Genomic DNA, 25,855 nt, shown 5'->3' on the forward strand with positions numbered 1-25,855 from the left:
GGCCTTCTGTAGCGAATCGATGCGTTTTTGTAAGAAAAATATCCATATTCAAAACGTAATAATCACTTTAATCTCGCTTGCGCTCACTGTTGTACACTGGAAGCAGCTCTGGGCGGATGACGTATGAGTTCAGCGTTGCGCATGCGCCGCTCAGAAGTGATGAATGCGGAAGTGCAGCGGAGAGATCAAAACTAAAAAATGGTCACTTATTAGAAGTACAAAACGAGGATTTGTAAAGAAGAATGTCAGAGGATTTCGATACAAGCCAAGAGGAGACTGGTTTTCCTTTGCTAAAGTAAGGAAACTTTGCTTTCACTACAGGAGGCCTTTGTTCACCCCCCGTGTGAGCCGTGTGAGACACAATTTTTTTTAATGGATGGGCGCTTTTTATTGAACTTCTTTTGGACTGATGAATGCATCACCCACTGAGTGGCATTAAACATCTTGAAAGATCAAAGACAATTTTTAATATAACTCCGAATTAGGTAAGGGGGTCTGAATACTTTCCGTACCCACTGTACATATATATATCAATAAAATTATATTAAAGGGTTAGTATATATATATATATATATATAGAGAGAGAGAGAGTGAGAGAGAGAGCCTTTTTTACACAAAGGATATCTTAATTATTCTTATATTCAAGTATTCTTACCTGATATACAAATGGAAATGATTTCCAGTAATCTCTATTGAATTATTTTGAAATATTCTTATGCATTTATCATGAATGACTGTAAAAGTTATGGTAACTCACTGGTCAAATAAGGTGAGAACACATTTAAAAGTTGTTTTATGGTCTTGATTACTAAACATTTGTAATCAAGATGACATATTAGTCATATATCAAACACTAACAGTGAAAAGTTTGGAATAATTAATATTTTGTAATATTTTTGAAAGCACTATCTTAAGCTCACCCAGGCTGCATTTATTTTCTCAAAAATACAGTAAAACCAGTAATATTGTGAAATATTGTTACAATTTTTTTTAATTTGATTTTTTTAATGTCATTTTTTTCCTGTGACTGCAAAGCTGAATTTTAATCATTAATCCAGTCTTCAATATCACATGATTCTTCAGAAATAATTCTAAAATGCTTATTTGGTGCTCAGTTATCAAAAGCATTTTTAAAAATCTCCAAACTTGGAGCTTAACCGGTAGTGTAAATATTGTGATTTCTTTTTTTTTTTTTGCATCTGATACACAATGTACAGTTTGATCTGTGAGCTTTACCAAGTATTGTTGCATAATATATCTATGATTAGCAGAGTCTGCTAATGTCTCTATGATTGAGTTTTCTCTGAGTAATTTGCGGTAATGTTGTGTTTCTCACTGTTCTCAGGTAACAGATGGGTCTGTTATCGCCCTGGTGCCAAAGCAAAACTCTGCGTACAACATCTCAAACTCGTCCACCTTCACCAAGTCCCTCAGCAGATACGGTACGAACTCTTGTCTCAACGTCTTTTGATTTTCTCCTCAGAACTTCCAAGTATCGTCTCCTCAGAGACTTTCATTAGAGGAGCAAGATCACATTTGCCATATTCAACTGAAAGATTTCTATGTATTGCACCCAGAGCTCACTGGCCTCTATTTTTCCCCTGAAAATGAGGACTCGCGCTAGTATCGTGTCCTCGTGTCTCGATTTCAAAAAGCTGGCAGACTTGATGTTTTTCGCTGTTCTTTGTGATGATTTTGTTTTGTTTTCGGAGCACTTTGGCTGTTTGTGCGAATAAGAGGTGATGATAGCACAGAACTGAAGGTGTTTTGTTCCTCAACCCAAAAAAAGGGAAAGGGGATCAGAGAGAAAAAGCTGTTTAATGTTGTCTGTCCTCCTCGGAAGCGAGTATCCGTGATTGCCGCAGAATTACATGCACTCAAGCCATGGCTCTCTCATGGCAGACGTCCATTATATTTCCCTTTGAGAGGGGGCTTCATGTCTGGAATAATTCTCTGAGTGCTCAAACACTGGACACACATTCATATTGTTGTTCAAGTCGTGTTTCGCTCGTTGCCATAGAAATGGCAGCGGTTAGCGCAGTCACTGTGGTGTCGGAGTGATGCTGGTGCAGATCGTGGTCATTACATGATCTGGCTCTTACGTTTTTTATTTGATTTCCTGGATATGTAAGCTCCAGAAAATACCTTTGAACATTGTTCCAAATCCCTTCACACCCCAGCACAGGAAGTGAATTCATATCTTCAATACCCTAAGGAACGTTCCTCCCCAGCCTCAGAATGGACATGGCGATAAGAGCACCGGACAGATTTGCATCTCCCTGGGCCTCCGTAATGAAGTTTGACACTCGTACCATTAATAATGAACGATGCATTCAAGGACCACGGGAGAGAACAGAGGAAGTCTTATTTCAGACTGCTCACAGGGTATTTTTATATATTCGTGTCATCCTTTATTATCCTGAGCTGAACATTATATGCGATTTGTGCCACATTGAGAAACGAGATACAAACACTTGTGCATTGCTAGCACCAAGCAGGCGTGGATGGCCTGTTTGGCCAGAAACATACTCGTAAAAATGCAACTGCAAATACACAAAGGCAAATGTTTGGCCAGCGATCATCCAATATGGGGTTTTCTATAGCTGATATCAATATTTAGAAAGCAGGGTGATTGATATAATGCTGATTGATATATACAGAAGCAAATAAAATATACAAGTTTGTTCAAAAGTTTAGGGGTTGTTAGTTGTTGTTGTTTTTATTTGATCAAAGATATTTATGTGATACAGTAAAATTGTGAAATAATATTGCAATTTAAAAGAACTGTTGTCTATTTTAATATATTTTGAAATTTAATTTATTCCTGTGGTAATAAAGCTGAATTTTAGCCACCATTACTCTAGTCTACAGTGTCCCATGATCCTTCAGAAATTATTTTAATATGCTGATTTGGTGCTCCAGAAACATTTTCATATGATCAATGCTGAAAACAATGGTTTTTTTTAGTTTTTTTGCTTTGTGTTGTTTTTGTTTTGTTTTGTAGGGCACCATAATAAATTATTTCAAGATTCTTTGATCTAAATTTTCAAAGAAAATCTTCTTTAGTAACAATATAAATGTCTTTATTTATACATTTATAGATCAATTTAATGCAAACTAGATATTTTATAACTTCTCTTTGCACTTGCTGCATCTGTGGTTTACATGAACTAAAAACTTGACCGTAGAAGACCGTTTATGCTAATTCCCATCGTTGCAGCAACACTGTGAAGGCAACACACACTCGTATTGCTTTATGAATTGCCTTCTGACACATTTCGGTGCCTGAACGTCTGCATTGACGTACTTGCACAGAGTAAGTTTCAGCCATTAGTGTTTATCTCCGCTATCTTGTGGTCTCTGTGTAGCTTAAAAATGCTCATTCCCTGGTTTATTTATTCCTTTATTTATTATTTATTTGCTTTTTTACTATTATGTTTTTCTAAGCCTTGACTTTTTTATGCGGTGTAATATAAAAGCGCTGCGAGGAGCCAAATTAAGCTTACAGTGGCTGTTTCTTTCAAGCACGCCGGCCTGCCAGTCTGTGACTGATTAACTAGAATCCAGATGCGGGACTCTATCTTTCACTCCCACTTGCCACTTAAGGATAGAATAAACCTGAGGGAGTTTTTGATGGATTCTGCAGATGCAGTATATTCATTGTAGTTTAGGGCATCCACGGGAAATGATCCTTACCCAGAATGCCTTATCCTCAGACAGATTACTGTGCTTAACCATCCATTAACCAGAGCTCAGCTCCTCTCTGCTCTCATCTTTGATGTGTAACTCCTGGGTATTTAGAAGCTGACTGCTCATCAGATAGAAGAGACCGCCGGACCTGATTTACAACCGCCGATGTGACTGTTTTATGCTTTATATTATATTTATGAAGATGGGTGGATTCAATACTACCAGATATTTCTGAACCATCCAGATAGCACAGATTATGATGAAATAAAAGCAATAAGCCTCGAGAGGCAATGCGTTACAGTGATTTTAATGCTGTACGAGTACCTAAAACACCCTTGACTAAGATAAAATTGCTGTCAAATTGCTGCCGCATTGCTTTTATAAAATGGCGGCAGTATAAGGAACATGATAAAAGACATCAATTTTTACTAGATAGTTTGTTGAACTTTAACATTAATCAGAATGAACAATTCTTTTGGCAAGTTTTATTGTTTCTCATCCTAGCAAATGTAAAAATAGTGCAATCTGTTTTATAAAATGCTAGAAATCTTTTGATGATTGACTTTGTTTTTCTCTTCAGAGAGCATGTTGAGGACGGCCAGCAGCCCAGACAGTCTGCGGTCCCGGACGCCCATGATCACGCCCGATCTAGAGAGCGGTACCAAACTCTGGCACCTCGTCAAAAACCACGACCATGCAGACCAGCGCGAGGGCGATCGCGGGAGCAAGATGGTGTCAGAGATCTACCTGACACGACTGCTGGCCACCAAGGTGAGCTTGCATGAAGTTTTCTCTCTTAATCCTGCTAATAAGATGTGTTTTGGTCGATTGGATCACGAGGGAGTGGTTGGGGGGTGCACATTCCATTTAACATCTGGTGTCTCTTTTGTCCATTTCGACCGCTTTCCTAATTTCTTTGCAGGGCAGTTCATGTCTGGAATAATTCTCTGAGTGCTCAAACACTGGACACACATTCATATTGTTGTTCAAGTCGTGTTTCGCTCGTTGCCATAGAAATGGCAGCGGTTAGCGCAGTCACTGTGGTGTCGGAGTGATGCTGGTGCAGATCGTGGTCATTACATGATCTGGCTCTTACGTTTTTTATTTGATTTCCTGGATATGTAAGCTCCAGAAAATACCTTTGAACATTGTTCCAAATCCCTTCACACCCCAGCACAGGAAGTGAATTCATATCTTCAATACCCTAAGGAACGTTCCTCCCCAGCCTCAGAATGGACATGGCGATAAGAGCACCGGACAGATTTGCATCTCCCTGGGCCTCCGTAATGAAGTTTGACACTCGTACCATTAATAATGAACGATGCATTCAAGGACCACGGGAGAGAACAGAGGAAGTCTTATTTCAGACTGCTCACAGGGTATTTTTATATATTCGTGTCATCCTTTATTATCCTGAGCTGAACATTATATGCGATTTGTGCCACATTGAGAAACGAGATACAAACACTTGTGCATTGCTAGCACCAAGCAGGCGTGGATGGCCTGTTTGGCCAGAAACATACTCGTAAAAATGCAACTGCAAATACACAAAGGCAAATGTTTGGCCAGCGATCATCCAATATGGGGTTTTCTATAGCTGATATCAATATTTAGAAAGCAGGGTGATTGATATAATGCTGATTGATATATACAGAAGCAAATAAAATATACAAGTTTGTTCAAAAGTTTAGGGGTTGTTAGTTGTTGTTGTTTTTATTTGATCAAAGATATTTATGTGATACAGTAAAATTGTGAAATAATATTGCAATTTAAAAGAACTGTTGTCTATTTTAATATATTTTGAAATTTAATTTATTCCTGTGGTAATAAAGCTGAATTTTAGCCACCATTACTCTAGTCTACAGTGTCCCATGATCCTTCAGAAATTATTTTAATATGCTGATTTGGTGCTCCAGAAACATTTTCATATGATCAATGCTGAAAACAATGTTTTTTTTTAGTTTTTTTGCTTTGTATTGTTTTTGTTTTGTTTTGTAGGGCACCATAATAAATTATTTCAAGATTCTTTGATCTAAATTTTCAAAGAAAATCTTCTTTAGTAACAATATAAATGTCTTTATTTATACATTTATAGATCAATTTAATGCAAACTAGATATTTTATAACTTCTCTTTGCACTTGCTGCATCTGTGGTTTACATGAACTAAAAACTTGACCGTAGAAGACCGTTTATGCTAATTCCCATCGTTGCAGCAACACTGTGAAGGCAACACACACTCGTATTGCTTTATGAATTGCCTTCTGACACATTTCGGTGCCTGAACGTCTGCATTGACGTACTTGCACAGAGTAAGTTTCAGCCATTAGTGTTTATCTCCGCTATCTTGTGGTCTCTGTGTAGCTTAAAAATGCTCATTCCCTGGTTTATTTATTCCTTTATTTATTATTTATTTGCTTTTTTACTATTATGTTTTTCTAAGCCTTGACTTTTTTATGCGGTGTAATATAAAAGCGCTGCGAGGAGCCAAATTAAGCTTACAGTGGCTGTTTCTTTCAAGCACGCCGGCCTGCCAGTCTGTGACTGATTAACTAGAATCCAGATGCGGGACTCTATCTTTCACTCCCACTTGCCACTTAAGGATAGAATAAACCTGAGGGAGTTTTTGATGGATTCTGCAGATGCAGTATATTCATTGTAGTTTAGGGCATCCACGGGAAATGATCCTTACCCAGAATGCCTTATCCTCAGACAGATTACTGTGCTTAACCATCCATTAACCAGAGCTCAGCTCCTCTCTGCTCTCATCTTTGATGTGTAACTCCTGGGTATTTAGAAGCTGACTGCTCATCAGATAGAAGAGACCACCGGACCTGATTTACAACCGCCGATGTGACTGTTTTATGCTTTATATTATATTTATGAAGATGGGTGGATTCAATACTACCAGATATTTCTGAACCATCCAGATAGCACAGATTATGATGAAATAAAAGCAATAAGCCTCGAGAGGCAATGCGTTACAGTGATTTTAATGCTGTACGAGTACCTAAAACACCCTTGACTAAGATAAAATTGCTGTCAAATTGCTGCCGCATTGCTTTTATAAAATGGCGGCAGTATAAGGAACATGATAAAAGACATCAATTTTTACTAGATAGTTTGTTGAACTTTAACATTAATCAGAATGAACAATTCTTTTGGCAAGTTTTATTGTTTCTCATCCTAGCAAATGTAAAAATAGTGCAATCTGTTTTATAAAATGCTAGAAATCTTTTGATGATTGACTTTGTTTTTCTCTTCAGAGAGCATGTTGAGGACGGCCAGCAGCCCAGACAGTCTGCGGTCCCGGACGCCCATGATCACGCCCGATCTAGAGAGCGGTACCAAACTCTGGCACCTCGTCAAAAACCACGACCATGCAGACCAGCGCGAGGGCGATCGCGGGAGCAAGATGGTGTCAGAGATCTACCTGACACGACTGCTGGCCACCAAGGTGAGCTTGCATGAAGTTTTCTCTCTTAATCCTGCTAATAAGATGTGTTTTGGTCGATTGGATCACGAGGGAGTGGTTGGGGGGTGCACATTCCATTTAACATCTGGTGTCTCTTTTGTCCATTTCGACCGCTTTCCTAATTTCTTTGCAGGGCAGGAATATGTATGGGCTTTTTCTGATCTGATTAATATTGTGAAATTTACATATCGAACACAAAAAGAGGCAACGGAAAACAATATTTAGAGCAGCTGCTTTCATTTCTGGTCTGAAAGCCAAAAAAATACACAGAACACTGTGGGTTTGTGTCAGAATCATGAGTGGTAAGAGAACATTTTGTTTTTTACATTTTATTTTATTTTTTTGCCTTCAAACCAAACTTCCGATTTCAGCAGCAAGATTTAAATCCCGTCTTGCTAACTTTTCGGACCCTGTTTACACCTGTATTTAGCATTGTCTAGTTGTGATTGGATCAACAATAAGGCATCTTAATACCAGGTGTAAACAGGGCCTAAGAACTGAGATGAATTTTCACTTTGTCAATCTTTAAGTTTTGAGGATGATAAAAGCAAGGCAAAATTGTGCTTTTATCCTAACCAAATGCAATAAGCATCAAATATGTTCTGATTGGCTGTAATTGTCCCAGATTCAAATTCAGTTTTGACAGAGAAATCGCTTGAATTTGGTGGCATCGCGCCTGGTTGGGACACAATATAATATTCCTGCTATCTTATTTCTAATCTTCCTCCCCCATTCTTGGTTCTGTAGCTTATTGCTTTGCCTCCTAATTGTTAGGCTAGGAAAAAAATGAAATCAGAATATGTTTACAAGCCTCTCGGGTGGTCAATTTTGATACATAATAAAAAACGATAGCTAAATGTAATGCTGGAGCGGAAGAGAACAGCAGGAGACAGGTAATTTGTTGTGGATCGAGTGCTTCATGGTGCGTGGTGACAGAGCGCGGAATGAATGCTGGGAAACCTCATGGACTGTGTCTGTCTGTCTCGTACACACACACACACACACACACACCAGCATTCTAATCAACACACTCCATATTATCTGAGAGCCACTGCTGTTCTCCTGCTCTCAGACATGATGAATAAACCGACATCTCCTGTTCGGCTGCTTGAGGCTGTTTAGCGATTTTAGGCCTTTAGTAAGTTTTTGCAAGTAGCGATTTTGTGCAAGTAGCTTCGAATCATTACGTTTTCAGGCTTTTATGTGTGTAAAGTTTCTGTAATACAATGGTTGTCAGCTTGTGGGGAAAAAAAAAAGATGTTAAATGTAATTAATTAAAATGCAACTAACCATAATATTGAGCATTAAATAAAATAAAAAAATTGAGCTTTTGAAACCGACAGGAAAAAATATACATCAATATTTTGTTGATGACATCAGCAGTCACGCTCTAATGTTTATGTCATGCTAATATCTAAACAATTCCAGTATTTAATGTTAAGGAGCATTTATTTTCATTTTGTATGATATATTTAGGTAATTTTACTGTTACACTTAGTGTTTAGGCATAACCATTTGAGAACCACTGATTTCATATTTATTGTATATGAAAAAAAGGACATTCGACAGTCATATTCATTAAGAATCTCAGACAAGATCTTTCTGTTTTCTTCTTTCTCTACAGGGTACTTTACAGAAATTCGTTGATGATTTGTTTGAGACGATATTAAAATGCAACTAACCATAATATTGAGCATTAAATAAAATAAAAAAATTGAGCTTTTGAAACCGACAGGAAAAAATATACATCAATATTTTGTTGATGACATCAGCAGTCACGCTCTAATGTTTATGTCATGCTAATATCTAAACAATTCCAGTATTTAATGTTAAGGAGCATTTATTTTCATTTTGTATGATATATTTAGGTAATTTTACTGTTACACTTAGTGTTTAGGCATAACCATTTGAGAACCACTGATTTCATATTTATTGTATATGAAAAAAAGGACATTCGACAGTCATATTCATTAAGAATCTCAGACAAGATCTTTCTGTTTTCTTCTTTCTCTACAGGGTACTTTACAGAAATTCGTTGATGATTTGTTTGAGACGATATTCAGCACGGCTCACCGTGGTAGTGCCCTCCCTCTCGCCATTAAATACATGTTTGACTTCCTGGACGAGCAGGCGGACAAACACCAAATCACAGATTCAGATGTCCGACACACCTGGAAGAGCAACTGGTGAGGAGCGACACCGCTTAAACATTTCATTCAAAATTAAACGACTGTTTTATGAAATCAGTTGGATTTTGTTCTCATTATCTACCGGTTTCCTTCCCCTCGTTCTCAGTTTGCCATTGAGGTTCTGGGTGAACGTGATCAAGAACCCTCAGTTTGTGTTCGACATCCACAAGAACAGCATCACAGATGCGTGTCTCTCCGTAGTGGCCCAAACATTCATGGACTCCTGCTCTACATCTGAACACAAGCTCGGCAAAGATTCCCCTTCCAATAAGCTGCTCTACGCTAAAGATATTCCCAACTACAAGAACTGGGTAGAAAGGTAAGTGGACTAAGATCTTGCTTAGCAGAAAATATTAGTCGCTAATTATAACCTTCAAAGACCCCGAATCATCACACTCATCTGGACCTGCTGTTATGCTGTCCTGCAGGTATTACTCAGACATCGCACGCATGCCCGCCATCAGTGATCAGGACATGAGCGCTTATCTCGCAGAGCAGTCCAGACTCCACCTGAGCCAGTTTAACAGCATGAGCGCCCTCCACGAGATCTACTCCTACATCGCCAAGTACAAAGACGAGGTGAGAAAAAGAAAAGCTGTGTTCAGAATGGAATACTGGCATACTGCACAGAGTGCATACTATTATTTATATATGCTAAAGATGCTAAATGCAGATAATAAAATGCAATTTTACTGTAATATTGTGCATTGAATAAAATGAATGTAAAGAATAAAATAAAAAATAATTAAGCGGAAGGGAAAACATTACCCATATCTACGGAGCCCCTAAAGGGACATGGTGGTGGGAAAAAAATTCGGGGTGGGAGGAAATTTTTTTTTGCGTTCTCTCGCAAAACTTTTGCGTTCCCTCGAGAAACTTTGCGTGCCCTCGCAAAACTTTTGCATTCCCTCGAGAAACTTTGCGTGCCCTCGCAAAACTTTTGCATTCCCTCGAGAAACTTTGCGTGCCCTCGCAAAACTTTTGCATTCCCTCGAGAAACTTTGCGTGCCCTCGCAAAACTTTTGCATTCCCTCGAGAAACTTTGCGTGCCCTCGCAAAACTTTTGCATTCCCTCGAGAAACTTTGCGTGCCCTCGCAAAACTTTTGCATTCCCTCGAGAAACTTTGCGTGCCCTCGCAAAACTTTTGCATTCCCTCGAGAAACTTTGCGTGCCCTCGCAAAACTTTTGCATTCCCTCGAGAAACTTTGCGTGCCCTCGCAAAACTTTTGCATTCCCTCGAGAAACTTTGCGTTCCCTCGCAAAACGCAAATATCTTTTGCGAGAGAACGCAAAAAAAAATTTCCTCCCACCCCGAATTTTTTTCCCACCACCATGTCCCTTTAGGGGCTCCGTACATATCTTTGTTGACGACATCAACAGTCAAACTCTACTGTATATGTCATGCTAATTTTAGTATATTGTATGGTAATGGTAACAATAAACCATGTCAATATTTAATAATAACAATTTTTTTTAATGTAGGTAATTTTGGTGTTGGGTAGCAACTTTGTCAACACTTTGGTTTTTAGGCAAATCCAGTTGAACCATATATAATTACTGTTGTTGTCATTAATATGCATAGGATGCAATAAGTAACAAACATTTCACACACGTTGTCACATGACCACACATTTGCATGTTTAACTCCACAAGTTGCATCTAGGTATTTCAGAGATTAATTTTAAAAATGCATAAAATATTAGGGCCTGTTTACACCTGGTCACTTCAAGCATTTTCTCTGATCGCATAGCTATCGGAAACGATTTCAAAACATTTAAATCTGATCGCTCAAACCACTTCAGGTGGTGAAACTGGACAAATGTAAATGCATCTGGTTGTTGAAACCACATATGTAAATTTTACTCCTCCCAAAATAATAAAAAATACGCATGTGAGAGAATGTTATAGGCTGTTATAGTCAGATATGACAGCGCTAATGCAACACGCATCGCCGCGGATGAGTAGTTGAGTATCTCTTCAGCAAGCCGATGTGCAAACTGCCGCAAATGAAACTGAAAGTAAGACGCAGATGCTCAACACACAATTATCTTCATCAAGTAGTGAGACTAACTTATCTTTCCAGTGCTGATGCCGCGCTCTCCCCTGTTGTGGTCTTTGATCTTGAAATTAGCTGATGATGACTAAAATGCAGCACATTTTTGTTGCTTTCGTTGACATGAACTCCATTAAATTTGCATATAGCGTGAGAATTAAAGATTGGATTTATATCCGTTTTGCAAAGACCAAGTGTAAATGGAGCCATTGTAACAAATCAGATAGATATCCGATCAGAGAAAATGCATGAAGTGACCAGGTGTAAACAAAATCAGTTAATATCACTTTCAGTTCATTTTGGAAATAGAAGATCAAGTTGAGCGTGTAGCATCATGTGAAACACTATTTCATACAGTGCGCTCTGGTTGCACACTTAACAATTCAGCAAAGAGGTAGTAGCTATTTCATGCATGCAGAAAAATCTTTTGCTATAAATAATGCATACTACTTTCTTTGAAAAATAGTGTGTAGTATGCCATTCTGAAAATATTTCATAGAGGAAAAATGAAAAAATATGGCAGCTACTCTGACTAGTACTTCTACTATTTCAACCGAAGCAGGCCAGAATAGACTGTTAAAATGGCAAAATCTGAAATCTAACACTGTTAATACATGGCCACTCAGATACAGTATTATCCATGTAGCCCTTCACACATAACGCCATCTGACAGCACACACGAGATCATGTGTCAAAAGCAGTGACTCATTCCAGCCAGGCTGGATAAATGGAGAGATAATGAGCCGCCGAAGGAGACCATTTAGTTCTACCTCACACAGAAATGCGTGTGTGTTTTAGTGAAAAGAAAAGAAATAGAGACAGTGGGTCTGCATAATTATTCCTACATTTGCAACTGTGTTTCTTCACCCATTAAGCAGATATAAAACGGTGTCCATAGTTAGCACCTAGCCTTGTTTCTTTCTAAACGATTTCATTTCCGTCTTCCATTTTCTTACCTTCGGGAGAGTTTAGTCTAACACAACTCATCAAACATCATCTCTGCTCTCTATGAAACCGCTCTCCCTCTCTCTGTCTGACATTAATACACTGCAGCTGGTTGCGTTTTAAACAGCCGTTTATGTTCATTAGTCTTTATTATCCAGATGCACACGTGTCCACTTGAACACCCTCGCTGAACCTGCTTGAAAACAGGAGGGAAATTAGCAGTCCATTATCCGACGCTGAGGGTGTTGGAGATTATTTTCTTTGCCGTTTCCTTACATTTAGACACTTGCTTTTGGTTAAACCAAGCAGATGGGTGTTAGCATCACACGCTGTTTCGCAAACAAGTTCTGAGCGGCACATTTGCATCTCCGTCAGCAGACAGACACATACCTAAAGGAAGCGGTGAAGCCAAGTGGTTAAAGATCTTGACTGGTAACCAGAAGGTTGTAGGATGGAACCCCACCTTCTTTAAAATCAACATTATTAAATTTAAATTCACTCGGCTTCTGAAACGACTTTTCTTTTCAGCTGACATCATCAAGCCCTTCTATTTTTAGCTCCTTCCTCTGCAATTTTTCATCATCCAATCAATTCCCATTGCATTAAATTGACAAAATCAATCATAAAATCAGCTCATGCTGTCTTTAAGTTATCCTGGAAGGTTTACTTGCTAGTTCAGAAATCCTAATGAGTGTTTTGTGGTCACTTTGGTGTCATTTTTATATCTATTTGTATCTTTTTCTACATCCTAATCAACACAGGAAGCATCTTTAAGCACTTGCGCAACAAAATAAAGAGCAAAAACCCATATCTAGTGTGTAATTAAGGCTTTGTGTATTTTATCATTTTTATGCTGAGAGTATATACAGTAATTTATAATTTTGTCACACAAGCCTTTTGCCTCATAATCCAACTAAATAACTACCTACTAAACCGTGAAAACATTCTAATCTGAGGTCATTTCCTCCTCTACAGATCCTGTCCGCACTACAGAAGGATGAGTTAGCTCGGCGACAGAGACTGCGCAGTAAACTGGAACAGGTTATCGATACCATGGCTCTGGCAAGCTGAGGACCCCCTCCCCATCTCTCCACCCACCTCAGCTGACTCCCTCCGACCTCCTGACCCTCGCCCACAGTCATACACATGCACGCGCGCACACACACACACACACACACACACTAAGCTAACAGACTGCAAGGACAGAAGCAGTACACTGGAGACCCCTCAGCCCAGGGTGGAAATCCTCTTTCATCACTTCCTTTGAACTCAACACGCACCAGAATGTCTCCCCGGACGCCACATCCAACCAATAGGACTTCGTTTTTTGGATTTTTATCATTTTGGAGTGTGTGTTGAGCCACGCTTGTGTGCTTTTACTCACCAAGGATGTCTTGTATTATGAGCCAGAAGACCTTAAAGCCCATGAAGGATAAAAGCAGTGCCCCCCCCACCCACACACACACAAACAGAATTTTGTTTTAGCGCTTACTTTAACATCTTTTTTTTAACTCTTTGGGATGATCAAACAACTCACTCACTCCAGTCTCCTGCCACTTGTGTTACTGCTGAATTTGCACAATTTACAGGAACTACAACAAATGAAAATGATATAAATATATATATATAAATGTGTATAGATATATAAATACACCTGCATTTTTATACAAAAAGAGTGAAAAGATGCGTACAAAGTTTTCCATTTTAACATAGAAAAGAATAAGATGAATTTGATATGTGAAACAAAGACTGAACTATGAAAAAAAAATATCGAAAAAAATGTCCTGTGCCATGTTTTATTTGAATGTTGTTTAGTGCAAAAAACGATTTTCTTTAGATGAAATGTGCTATGATTTAAATGTTGACTACCCTAGTGACTGAAGAACTGAGAGTGAAAAAAATGTGCAAAAAAGAACAAACTCAGACAAATGTGTTCCCATGTGGTACCTAGTGTTTTTTGGGGGAAATCGTCCTCACGAAAAACAAAAGGTTCATTGTTTAGTTGGTGGATGAATCTGTATTTAGTTTTTGTACACTTCTTTCAACCTTTATTGCTATTATGGTTTTAGTCTGAAAGCCACTTGAGGACATATTATTTGCTATTCCGTGTGAAAACTCAATCGATAATTAATAATTGGACATTTTAATTTTGTGTTCCTTTCTCATATTCAGACGTGAGCACTCTAAGCCTCTGTAATTTTTGCACAAATCAGTCTAGAATGAAGGAAAACTTGAGATTGAAGAACTGACGAATGTGTTCCATTACTGATGATGTCACAATATGGCATTCTGAGAAGGTTCAGTGATATCACGAGATGGTCCTCACTGCAGAACACAAGATCCAGGGGGAGTGGTTGAATCCAGATCCAACTCCTCCCACCTTACATACACCTAAACCTACCCGTCTCCACCCCCTAATCCCTAAACCCACCCATCTCCACCCCTAAACCTACCCGTCTCCACCCCCTAGATGTGGTAGATACCACGCCCCCTGGATCTTGTGTTCTGCAGTGAGGTGCTACTGGACATCACAGTAAATGTAGCAAATGTTAATTCCATGCAGTTCCACTTCTTTTTTAGCAGCCTCCGTTTGTTAAAAACTTAACAATCAAACTGTTGTGCACAGAGCGTGTTTTTAAGCTGAATAATTGTATGTGAATGCTACCCATTCACCAAAACTGATAGTTAAGCTAAGTTGATTTGAATTCATCTCAGAAAGACGGTATCTATTGTGTCACGGTCTTAAACGCCCACCATGTCAGCAGTAGATACTTTTTTTGGAAGTAGAATCTTTGTATGGAGTATTTGTATTTATTTTACTTTTTGTTGTTAAATTTTGAGCTCATAAGCTACATGGCTTCCTTGTGCCATTTTTATTGGATGTTTTTGCGCTTTTTCTCTTGATTTTCAACTCGTTTCCATCAAGATTGGTGATTTGCAGTGTTACAAATACAAATGTGAAGCGATTCTCAAACCGTTTCAGGGGTATCAAGCGGATGAAGTCGAGCTCTGCTTTACTTTTCTTCGCCATCTTGGTTGTTTTGGAGTTTCTCTTTTTCTTCTCTCTTGCGAGTGTCGGTAACTCTGCGAGGATGTGTATTGCAGTGACTTGCTTTCATGTGCTGCAGCAGTTCTCTTAAAGTCAGTCGTGTTCAAACAAGAGAAAGCCTCTCCTCCTTTGGCTTTCCACTGAGATTAAAGCAGAAGTAGACTTTCTGAGATGCGATAGAAACATCTTTGAACGATTTAGGTCAGAAACCCATTGAGAGAAAGAGCGAGGCGCACCAACCGAACGTTTGACGGGATCTCGCTCGCGTTACCTCAGCCATACATCAGGGTTCGTTCCAGTTGGGAAAGTAATATTGAATCACTCTTTACACATTTATTTCTTTTGGGATTATGGTTTACGTTATTGATTTCATGCCATTGCGATTTCTCCTGATCAACCCGGAGCAGGCCTCCACAACTCTCTACAACGTATCTTCCACGGTAAAGACAGTCTCCTTAGACTCGAGATGTTTACCTGTTAGGTGTTTACGAATTCGAAAACGAATTAGTTCGATGCTGGATTTGCTTGCTTGTTTGTGTTTAGCTCTCATAAACTCTTAGCGATCATTTCTGGCAATCTTAGGCCTATGTGGAAGGAAGTGTCAATGAAGTAGATGGATAGATAGACTTCCTAACATACACAACTGTCGAACGTGTATGTCTTAATTTTAAGAGTAGAAGGAAAGGGCTAGACGTTTAGCATTACAGGTGATTTAGACCCCCTCCGTCTGGCTTTCCTTACATTAGTATGTTCAGTTCACTTTCAGTAGATGAGTTTCTGCATGCTTCGACATTACAAAATGATTTGAGAATACAAGCATGCTGTTCTACTTTCATTCCAAAGGCTGATAATGTTCATTCTACATATCATAATGTACGGTCTAGCCATGTTTTTTTTTTGTTTTTTTATCGTCGTTTTCCAAATGGAAAAATCTCAATGTGCTTTGCTTTGTGCTACGTTAGCGGGACTTTGGTGATGGTGATTGTAAAGCAGCTGGTTGCATTGTAATGTCTCAGGACATGTTTCACTTTGATGTCATCTTTGGCTTTCTTTTCATGCGATTTATTTTTTATGACGAGTGCTATCTTTGATTTTCAATCGTTTTTAGATGTTGAGTTGTGTAACTCTTCAGAGATTCTCTGACATTTCAAAGACTTCGCTGTGTAAAGTATTTGAGTGATGCCTCTCATTTTACGACACTTGTTTTGAGAACTACTTTGAGTACAGGAACAAACAAACAAAAAAAGAAGTTGTAGTAAAGGGGAAAACAAGCCGAACATAATGTGTTTCAGACTCTCAGAGCTTTCGTTTCGCACAGAGTGCCTTGTCAACTCCTCTCATTTTTCTCGACCTCCTCTGACCCTTCCATTTCCCACAATCCATTTCTTTCCATACGCCTCTTTATCGTTGTCTGGCCACGCCCTCTTTCTTACACTCCTCCTCAGTCCAAAAGACCAATCCGGGTTTTGATTTCCGCTCATGGTGTTTCCAGATTGAAGAAAAAATCATTTTTTGGAAGGATAAATTAACTTAAGCGTAGGAACAAAATGTGAGCATGTAAATTTCAAAGAAAACGAAAACTAAATAATTTTAATACTTTATTAATTCTGATACCTTTTGAAGAGTTTCAGACTTGAATCAACTGTGACAGGTTGGCTGTTAAATGCTCATTGTGTAAATATTGTGCTCTTTCCTATTTTGCAAATTTATTATGTGTAAATAAACACATGCATCAAGGAGAGATTAAACATTTTTCGCTAAAATTGCTTGTGTCCCTGGTCTTCTGATTTTCAGTTGTTTTACTACATCATGTATAATAGATATGTTATCTGTAAAATTTAGTTTTTTTTTTCAAATCTGATGGCAAAAAAAGGTCCATTGTCAATTGTATAGCAATGCCATGAGGGTCACTTTTCAACCACGCAACTTTTTGTTGATCAAAATAGTGAATTTGTGTGACCTTCTTGAACACAATACAAAATTCATGAGGAGAAATTTCTACGACTGGATTTCTAATTTGAAATTTAATCTACCAACAATAAATATGTCCACACCTTAAGAGCTGTCGCATGAATTCACAGACCTGGGATGAAATTTTATGGTTGGGCCCATGGGCGTCGCTAGGCCATTTTGGGGGGGCTATAGCCCCCCTAAAATGACTACTCAGCCCCCCTAAAATCTGTTATGGTTCCTAAGGAGCCATTTTGTTACTTTAGCATATAGATTCTTCTTTATTGCAAAATTATGAAGCAGCATTTCATTTCAAGGCAATCCTAGAATGCATTGGGATGAACTGAAAAAAGAAGAGAACATATTTACAGATACACATTTATTAATAAATAATATCAAATTGTTAGCACCATCAATCTGTATTCATATTTATTGCTTTAGTTGAGCTGCTGGCGATAGATAGATAGATAGATAATAAAATGACTAACAATTAATTAAACCATATATAGCTTTGTACACGAATTCGTGGTCGCCTCAGTCCCCTTTAAATTTCATATGAAAACGGCGGCAGGCTTCGATCGACTCTTTCAGTGCATTCTTTTTCAATCCGCAGACCGCGGCGGTGCAGAACGAGAAAAAGAGGACAAGGTGTGTGTTTATCTAGATTGTTATAATATCTGCATCTGTGCAGTTCTTTGTCATAAATACAGTTTTAGCACCATCAATCTGTATTCATATTTATTGCTTTAGTTGAGCTGCTGGCGATAGATAGATAGATAGATAATAAAATGACTAACAATTAATTAAACCATATATAGCTTACATTATATATATATATATATATATATATATATATAAAAGCAATAAGCCCCAAGAAGCCGTGGTTTACAGTGAATTTATAGCGCCCCTTAGCTGTTATAAGTTCACTGTAAACCACGGCTTCACGGGGCTTATTGCTTAGGAGCAATCGGTTCCCCATCTACTGTAGCCTAAGTTTTCGCTGTGTTCACCCCTCATCACACCACAGATTTCCTCCAGTGAAAATAAAGCACATATGAAAGCATATACTTCATAAAACGATGTTGCCATTTTCATTTGAATATATATATATAAAATGAAAATCCTGGAATCGTATCACGCAACGCCAACTCTTACGTCATCCGCCGGAACGGCTTCCGTTATCTGTTTCAGATGATAGATAACAATTTTTGATATAACTCCGACTGATATATATATATATATATATATATATACACACACATACACATACAAATACAATCATACAATCAATCTTTACATACATTTAGTAATAGCAAGTAAAGGTGATCAAATCTTGAACGTAAAACAATAACAGGAATAGGACAGGTCCCATTTCAATAGTTTTTTTGATGTTGTCAGCTGCCTATGTAGACAGTAACGCTCAAACTAGGCATTTTTCACGAGTGAACAGTATGTGCTAGTGTTTATCTGATAGCGTCCTGACATTTGAGTCCCGGTAATGATGGAGGAACTGAGATTTGGCTCTTTATTCAGCTCAGTGAGCCCTGCCAGATGAAACTGCCCCCATTAGTTCGGAGCATATAATCGCTTAGACTAATTCAATTAAAACTCTTTTTGAAGGAAAGCTCAAATTGCCCTATGATTGCGAGCCCACCGAGTCTTTAAATGATTCTGTCAGACTCAAATGTGCATGTACCAGTAAAGCTGTGATTTATGGCTGCCTGGCAGTGGATGTGATTTTCTTTCCTCTAAGCAGTTACAGTCAATGACGGCCACCGCGAACGGCGAGAGCAATTAAAGCTCCATTCCACTTTTGTTGCTAGATGAGCGTCTTGAGCGACACAATGATGCTCTGATTCTCTCAGTGAATAGTTTCACGTGCGTCACTTCTTGTCAGGCACCTTTTCCTTCCCTTTTCAAGAAGTGTTCGTTTGTCTGTACGAGTAACTAGTTCTACGACTGCTTTCTCTTCACATTTTTGCAGGCCTTGTGTTTTGATTTTTCTTCAGTGGGTGGGGAGTAATGAAAAACTGTCCTTGAAGGAAAACCAATCAAAATGCTTCTAAGACTGTATTTATGCCATCAAACTTTTTTTATTTGTTATTTTTTTACATGAAAAGATTGTTGCGTGTATTATTTATACACTAGCAGTCAAAGTTTGGAATAATAAAGATTTTTATTATTTTAAATATTACAATTAAATATTAGAATTTTAAATATTCAATATTACATTACTATTTGAATATATTTTAAATTGGAATATATTCCTGTGATGCAAAGCTGAATTTTCAGCATTGTTACTCTAGTTTTCACTGTCAAATGATCATTCAGAAATCATTCTAATATAGGTGGGGGGGGATATTACGGTTTCCTCAAAAATTTTAGCAGCATCGAATCAGAATATTAGAATGATTGCTGAAGGATCATGTGACATTTAGGACTGGGGTAATTCAGTAAAAGACTGCCTATAGTGCATATTGGCAGGGTATTAATGTAATCATTAATGTTAATTTTATTAATATTACTGTTTTTCAACCAGAGGTTGATGGAGGATAAAACAAAAAATTGTATTACATTTTTATGACATTCCTGAATTCTGACTGATCTAACGAGTCTAATCTATTCCTGATGTATGAGGGGTCCTTGGGTCTTAATGTAAACAAACAAGTCCAATCAAATGTGTCAGAATAACAGATGTGTTCATTAGGCCTTGCAGTGTAAATGCAGCCTAAATAAAGGGGTACTTTTAATTTGACATGTCTTGACAGGCACAGATGTCATCATTAAAGACTTCTGGTCATTGTTTCCCTGGAACACAAACTGGGAGGGCTGGGAAAATGATGAACGACAGCTGTGAATGGAGGTAGAGTCTGTAGCTCCTAATGCAGATTTGGCACTGGCTTTCCAAACACATTTCTTCAGGTGTCTTCAAGCTGGTTTAAATGAACGGTGAAGAGTTTTGATATTTTCACATTCTGGTTTAGTTCACAATGAAGTGCCAAACAGACACTTGGAATTTCGAGCTTATAACTCTTTGGGAAAAATAACTATCCACCTTTTTCTTCCCGTAAGAGCAGGCACAGCTATTTGTAAATTTTGTGGGTCTGGCTTCCGGTCTCATCCACTTCCAGCTATTTTTAACTGTATAAAACAGCTCGTTTTGCGGATTGGTTTTGAAAACTGGTGTGTCTTACCATGTCATTTTAATGTATTATCTTAACTATGAACACACTGGTTTGTAGTGCAGACAGTTTTACCGTTTACTGCACGTTGTTATTCTTCTCATTATTTCCCAATAGCGGCTAATAAAATGGAAGTCTCGCCCATATGCTTACTTCCGCGTTGAAGAATAAGGTGGCTACAGCACAGTTGTTTTAGGATCTGGCCATGCTTTATGTCTCTTTTAAAGGGTTAGTTCACCCAAAATGAAAATTAGCCCACAAATTACTCACCCTCAAGTCATCCTAGGTGTATATGATTTTCTTCTTTCAGACGAATCCAGTCGGAGTTATATTAAAAACTGTCTTTGATCTTTCAAGCTGTTTAATGCCACTCAGCGGGTGTTGCATGCATCAGTCCAAAAGAAGTTAAATAAAAAGCACCCATCCATAAAAAAAAAGTGTCTCACACAGCTCCGGGGGGTGAACAAAGGCCTCCTGTAGCGAATCGATGCGTTTTTGTAAGAAAAATATCCATATTCAAAACGTAATAATCACTTTAATGTAGCTTGCGCCAACAGTCCTACACGGAAGCAGCTCCGGGCGGATGACGTATGAGGTCAGCGTTTCGCATGCGCTGGTGAGTCTCGTGAAAACCAACGCTTGTTAACAGGAGCAAAGGAAGCAAAGTTTCCTTACTTTAGCAAAGGAAAACCAGTCTCCTCTTGGCTTGTATCGAAATCCTCCGACATTCTTCTTTACAAATCCTCGTTTTGTACTTCTAATACGTGACCGTTGTTTTGTTTTGATCTCTCCGCTGCACTTCCGCATTCGTCACTTCTGAGCGGCGCATGCGCAACGCTGAACTCATACGTCATCCGCCCGGAGCTGCTTCCGTGTAGGACTGTTGGCGCAAGCTACATTAAAGTGATTATTACGTTTTGAATATGGATATTTTTCTTACAAAAACGCATCGATTCGCTACAGGAGGCCTTTGTTCACCCCCCGGAGCCATGTGAGACACTTTTTTTATGGATGGGTGCTTTTTATTTAACTTCTTTTGGACTGATGCATGCAACACCCGCTGAGTGGCATTAAACAGCTTGAAAGATCCAAGACAATTTTTAATATAACTCCGACTGGATTCATCTGAAAGAAGAAAGTCATATACACCTAGGATGACTTGAGGGTGAGTAATTTGTGGGCTAATTTTCATTTTTGGGTAACTAACCCTTTGAGTGCTCACTCTCTATTTGGATGAATCTCATGAATATGTGCCAAGGCCAAACATAAATAAAATCAATATTTTAAGATTTTTATTTATTTAAGGGTGTAGAATAAACTCAACCCTTTCATTAGAACCATTATAATTTTTTACATTTTTTTTTCTTTTCAGACAAATATATATTTAAGTACACTTTCCTCCCATTCTCATGATTCTCATTACTGTACTTCAGAATGACCATTTTTTGTGGACAAATAAAAATATTTTTTATGCTATTTTACACATCACAATGAAGACTACCACAATATATTCAGTTATAGATACTAACCTTAATATATGCTTGTTGTTTCTGATTCTTATTATTTTAGTCCAGTAACTAAAATGTCCACAATATATTCAATTATAGATACTTAATAATTAACAATTTATCATATTTTTATATTACAGTAAAGATGAAGACTTTTTGTATGCTGGTAACACGATTTTTGAGGGAAAACTTGTTCATTGTCAAAAATAATATGAAACTATATGAATACGACTATAACAATGAATAATAAAAATGCTGAATGAATGAATGTTATTGGTACGATATATATTAGGGATGGGAAGATTCCCCGATTCGCTCGGTGCATCGGCATAAAAAGTTAACGATGCGATGCATCGATTTAAAAAGTGTGCATCGGCTACAAGTTGTCATTTATATCGCGATGCATCGTTTCTAACATATGTGCATCGGTAAAAACCGATTCATTTATATATACTTACTAGTGGATGTGCTATACTTTTATTATTTAGAAAGTGAACAATAATCTGTGACCAATATTTTATATGTAGATTGATTTCTCCTCTCTAAACTGTTTCTCAAGCGCGCTCTCTCATCATCACTGCTGCTGCGTGAATATGACGCATCACAACACCACGGAGACCCGAGGAAAAACTGGGATTAAAGTCCAAAACCTGACTTGAAATAACCTAACAAATCACTCGGGGCTAAACGGTTCTATTAACGACAAATTAAATTCACACAATCTCACTAATTTGTGCACGCTTATTCTTTAGCAGACCTTAATGTCGATCATGGATCAAATCGATCCACCATGACAAACAGCGAATATCTGTGCTGTTTAATGCATTTGAGACTTTGTGTTTTTCTCAGTGAATAACTGACATGCCAAAGGTATATTTTTCATCTGTAAATGTTAGAAAGTCATGCAAACATATCCATTTTGCTGTCAGGAGTGAGTGGGCGAGGCACGCGAGAGCAATGAGCGCTGCTGCGCGCATGGACGCTAAACAGACAGAGCTCAATCGAATAGGAGCGCAATAATTCTGAGTAATATATACATTCTGATAAAAAAGTTGTTTTTGGACATTAAATGTGTCTTTTGTAGAATTAAAAACCTACATATAAAGTGTAACTCCCCTCAAGCATACGCTGACACAAATGGTTTCCGTACTACTGGTTCCTGGTAACGGAAACCATTTGTGTCGGTGTATGCTTGAGGGGAGTTACATAAAGTGTATTTTTCTGATAGCAGTAACTGTAAGTGGACTATTGTAATAGGTAAATCAAATGTAAGCTCTTGGTTAGTAGAGGAGCTGAGCTTAGTCTGACAGTTAGCCTACTTTAGACCAGGGGCCAGTTGCATAAACTTAGCCACCATCTTAAGACTGTGTCTTAAAAATAATTGATGTCTTTTGCTTTTTGTTCTTGGCTAGTTTTGTGAGATTCGCCCTGATATTTCACACCTCCACCAGCTCAACTTATCTCGTTATCTCCCTTCCACCATATTTCCCCCTATATTTTTCTCAGTCCTTCTTCTGGCTCTCTTTTTTTCCCCCTCTTTTAAGCGTCTCTCCTCTGCTCAGGGCCTCCCGCTGACAGACAGATTCTTGAATGGCTGATGGTCAGAATAAAGAGACACAGATGTGTACAATTATCTTGGCGCTCACTAATGCGCGCCGCACGCGTCCCTCACCGGGTCTCTGAGGACAGGGGCTGCTGATGAAGCCGCGGGATTGCCCCCTGGAAATGATCACACCTGTGTGGAGGTAATAGGATGGCGGTTTGCTGAGAGCCGGTTTGATTACCAAGCTCGGAGATGTGGAGTGTGATTGGCAGTGGAATGTAGACAGTGTGATTAGGAGGGACGGATCTTGGCTGTTACTTCTCATGGAGCAAAGGTGTCAAGCATGAAGATGTTGGAAATATGTCGAAGCATCAGTTGTAGCTGAGTCAGTCGATTATGAGGCAGTGTTGGCGTGCGCCATCTGTATATCTTAGCGATGAGTTTTGTTCAAAAATCTCCAAAAACAGACTGAATGACATCATTAACAAATAAACTGTTTCAGATATAAGATTAGACAGAATGCCGTCAAAAAACGAACAGACCACATTTTATATAGCCTATATTTAGCCAATATAAATTCTATAAAATTAAATAAAATTGAAATATTTGTAACATATAGCCGATATATAGCCGATCTCAAAAGTTTGGAATAATTACGATTTTTAAAGTCTCTTTTGCTCACCAAGACTGTATTTATTTGATGAAAAATACAGTAAAAATAAGAAATATTATTACAATTTAAAATAGCTGTTTTCTATTTTAATATATTTGTAAATGTAATTTATTCCTGTGATGCAAAGTTTAATTTTCAGCATCATTACTCCAGGCATCAGTGTCACATGATTCTTCAGAAATCATTTTAATTTGCTGATATGATGCTTAAGAAAGGCTTCCTATTATTATTAATGTTGAAAGTATTTTTGCTGCTTACTGTTTTTGTTGAAACCGTGATACTACCATTCAAGATTTTTGAAGTAAGATTTCTAAAGAAATGAATGTACTTTTATTTACCGATAATGCATTAAATTGATCAGAAGTCAAAGAATCCTGGGCAAATAAAGCATAATGGTTTCCACAAAATTATTAGGAAGCACATCTGTTTTCAATATTGATAATAGTTTACTTTGTCTTATGTCTTGGCAAATTCTTCTTGCTTGTTTCAAGCACAAACATCATTACTGTTGTTAGATTTATGCAGAGGCTTTTGTAATCTTTTACATCATCCTCAAACTTTCTGGCGTATGTACAGACTTTAATACAGCACTTTAGTCAAATAATGAACGTTTTCAGTGACATCATTTGGCTGTGCACTCTTTCCCAAATATTTTCTCAGCAATGGCTCTGTTTTCAATAACAGCATCGTTTCATCGTAAATTTTAAGGCAATCCTTTTAAACACTTAAATATCATCCACTTAAAAGTAGTTTTAAGGGCCAGACTCACTCAAACAAAGGCGTTTAATTATTTAGCCGAGACATAAATTCCATTACGCCTTAAGAAAAAGTGACACGTAAAATAAGGTCACGTAAACCAATTTGTTTGAGAAGTTTTCGTATACGTGGCTCCCATGACTTTAAATCTCAATGTGTAACTAACAAAAGACTGGCGATGATGCAAATGAACCGAACTTAATGAGAGCAATGAAGAGGGTGCAAGCATTTTGCAATCTTTCAATTTATCAACGGGGGATTTACATGGTGGTTCTTTATGGTTTGCAGAGATAAAGGAAGCATTGCATTTTGGGATGTGAGCATGCCAAACCGGATCTTTGAAGCAACAGATAACCTTTCTGCGGATCCAGAGATAGTATGTTTGCACGTGTGTGTACGTGTTTGCGGGGAGGGGGTCTCGGTGCACTCTAAACCCTTCAAAGGATTGATAAAGCAGAATGATTTAACAGCAGCAACACCGACCACTGCGACCACCGGCGTGTCAACATTGATTGCAGTTATGGTGATTTGATGTATGGAATTCAAATGCATGTCCCCTCAGCAGTCTGTCCACACAAAGTTAGAGTCAAAGCAATGAAGGCCAATGTTTAGAGGACGTTTCAGCTCCACGACCCCCTGCCAACAAATACAAGCATGACATTTACAACAAAAGTCGCATGTCATGTGAGCGAACTCATGCGTTTCTTGTGGGGAATTCACAGCACACGCTTTGTGTCTTTCATATCAAAGAACAAGTATAAAAACCCACTTTTTTCTAAAGAGGAAAAAATAGTACCAAATAAAGTAAAAAAATAAATAAATAAAAGTAAAATTAGATTGTGG

At 38.1% G+C, this 25,855-nt stretch overlaps 1 protein-coding gene across 1 annotated transcript in view; it reads left to right on the top strand.

Annotated features, from left to right (window-relative positions):
* The window catches only part of LOC107671876 (plexin-A1-like), a 255,769-nt gene extending 241,821 nt beyond the window's left edge, over nucleotides 1-13,948 (top strand). The window contains exons 27-32 of the mRNA XM_016464878.1: nucleotides 1,346-1,442; nucleotides 4,271-4,461; nucleotides 9,180-9,349; nucleotides 9,459-9,671; nucleotides 9,781-9,931; nucleotides 13,327-13,948. Of these exons, the coding sequence (XP_016320364.1) occupies nucleotides 1,346-1,442; nucleotides 4,271-4,461; nucleotides 9,180-9,349; nucleotides 9,459-9,671; nucleotides 9,781-9,931; nucleotides 13,327-13,422 (918 nt within the window). The 3' untranslated portion in view covers nucleotides 13,423-13,948. The remainder of the gene's footprint in view (nucleotides 1-1,345; nucleotides 1,443-4,270; nucleotides 4,462-9,179; nucleotides 9,350-9,458; nucleotides 9,672-9,780; nucleotides 9,932-13,326) is intronic.
* The last annotated feature ends 11,907 nt before the right edge of the window (nucleotides 13,949-25,855 follow it).

The sequence above is a fragment of the Sinocyclocheilus anshuiensis genome, unplaced genomic scaffold (assembly GCF_001515605.1).
Source record: "Sinocyclocheilus anshuiensis isolate Anshui unplaced genomic scaffold, SAMN03320099.WGS_v1.1 scaffold1089, whole genome shotgun sequence".
Lineage (NCBI taxonomy): Eukaryota > Metazoa > Chordata > Actinopteri > Cypriniformes > Cyprinidae > Sinocyclocheilus > Sinocyclocheilus anshuiensis.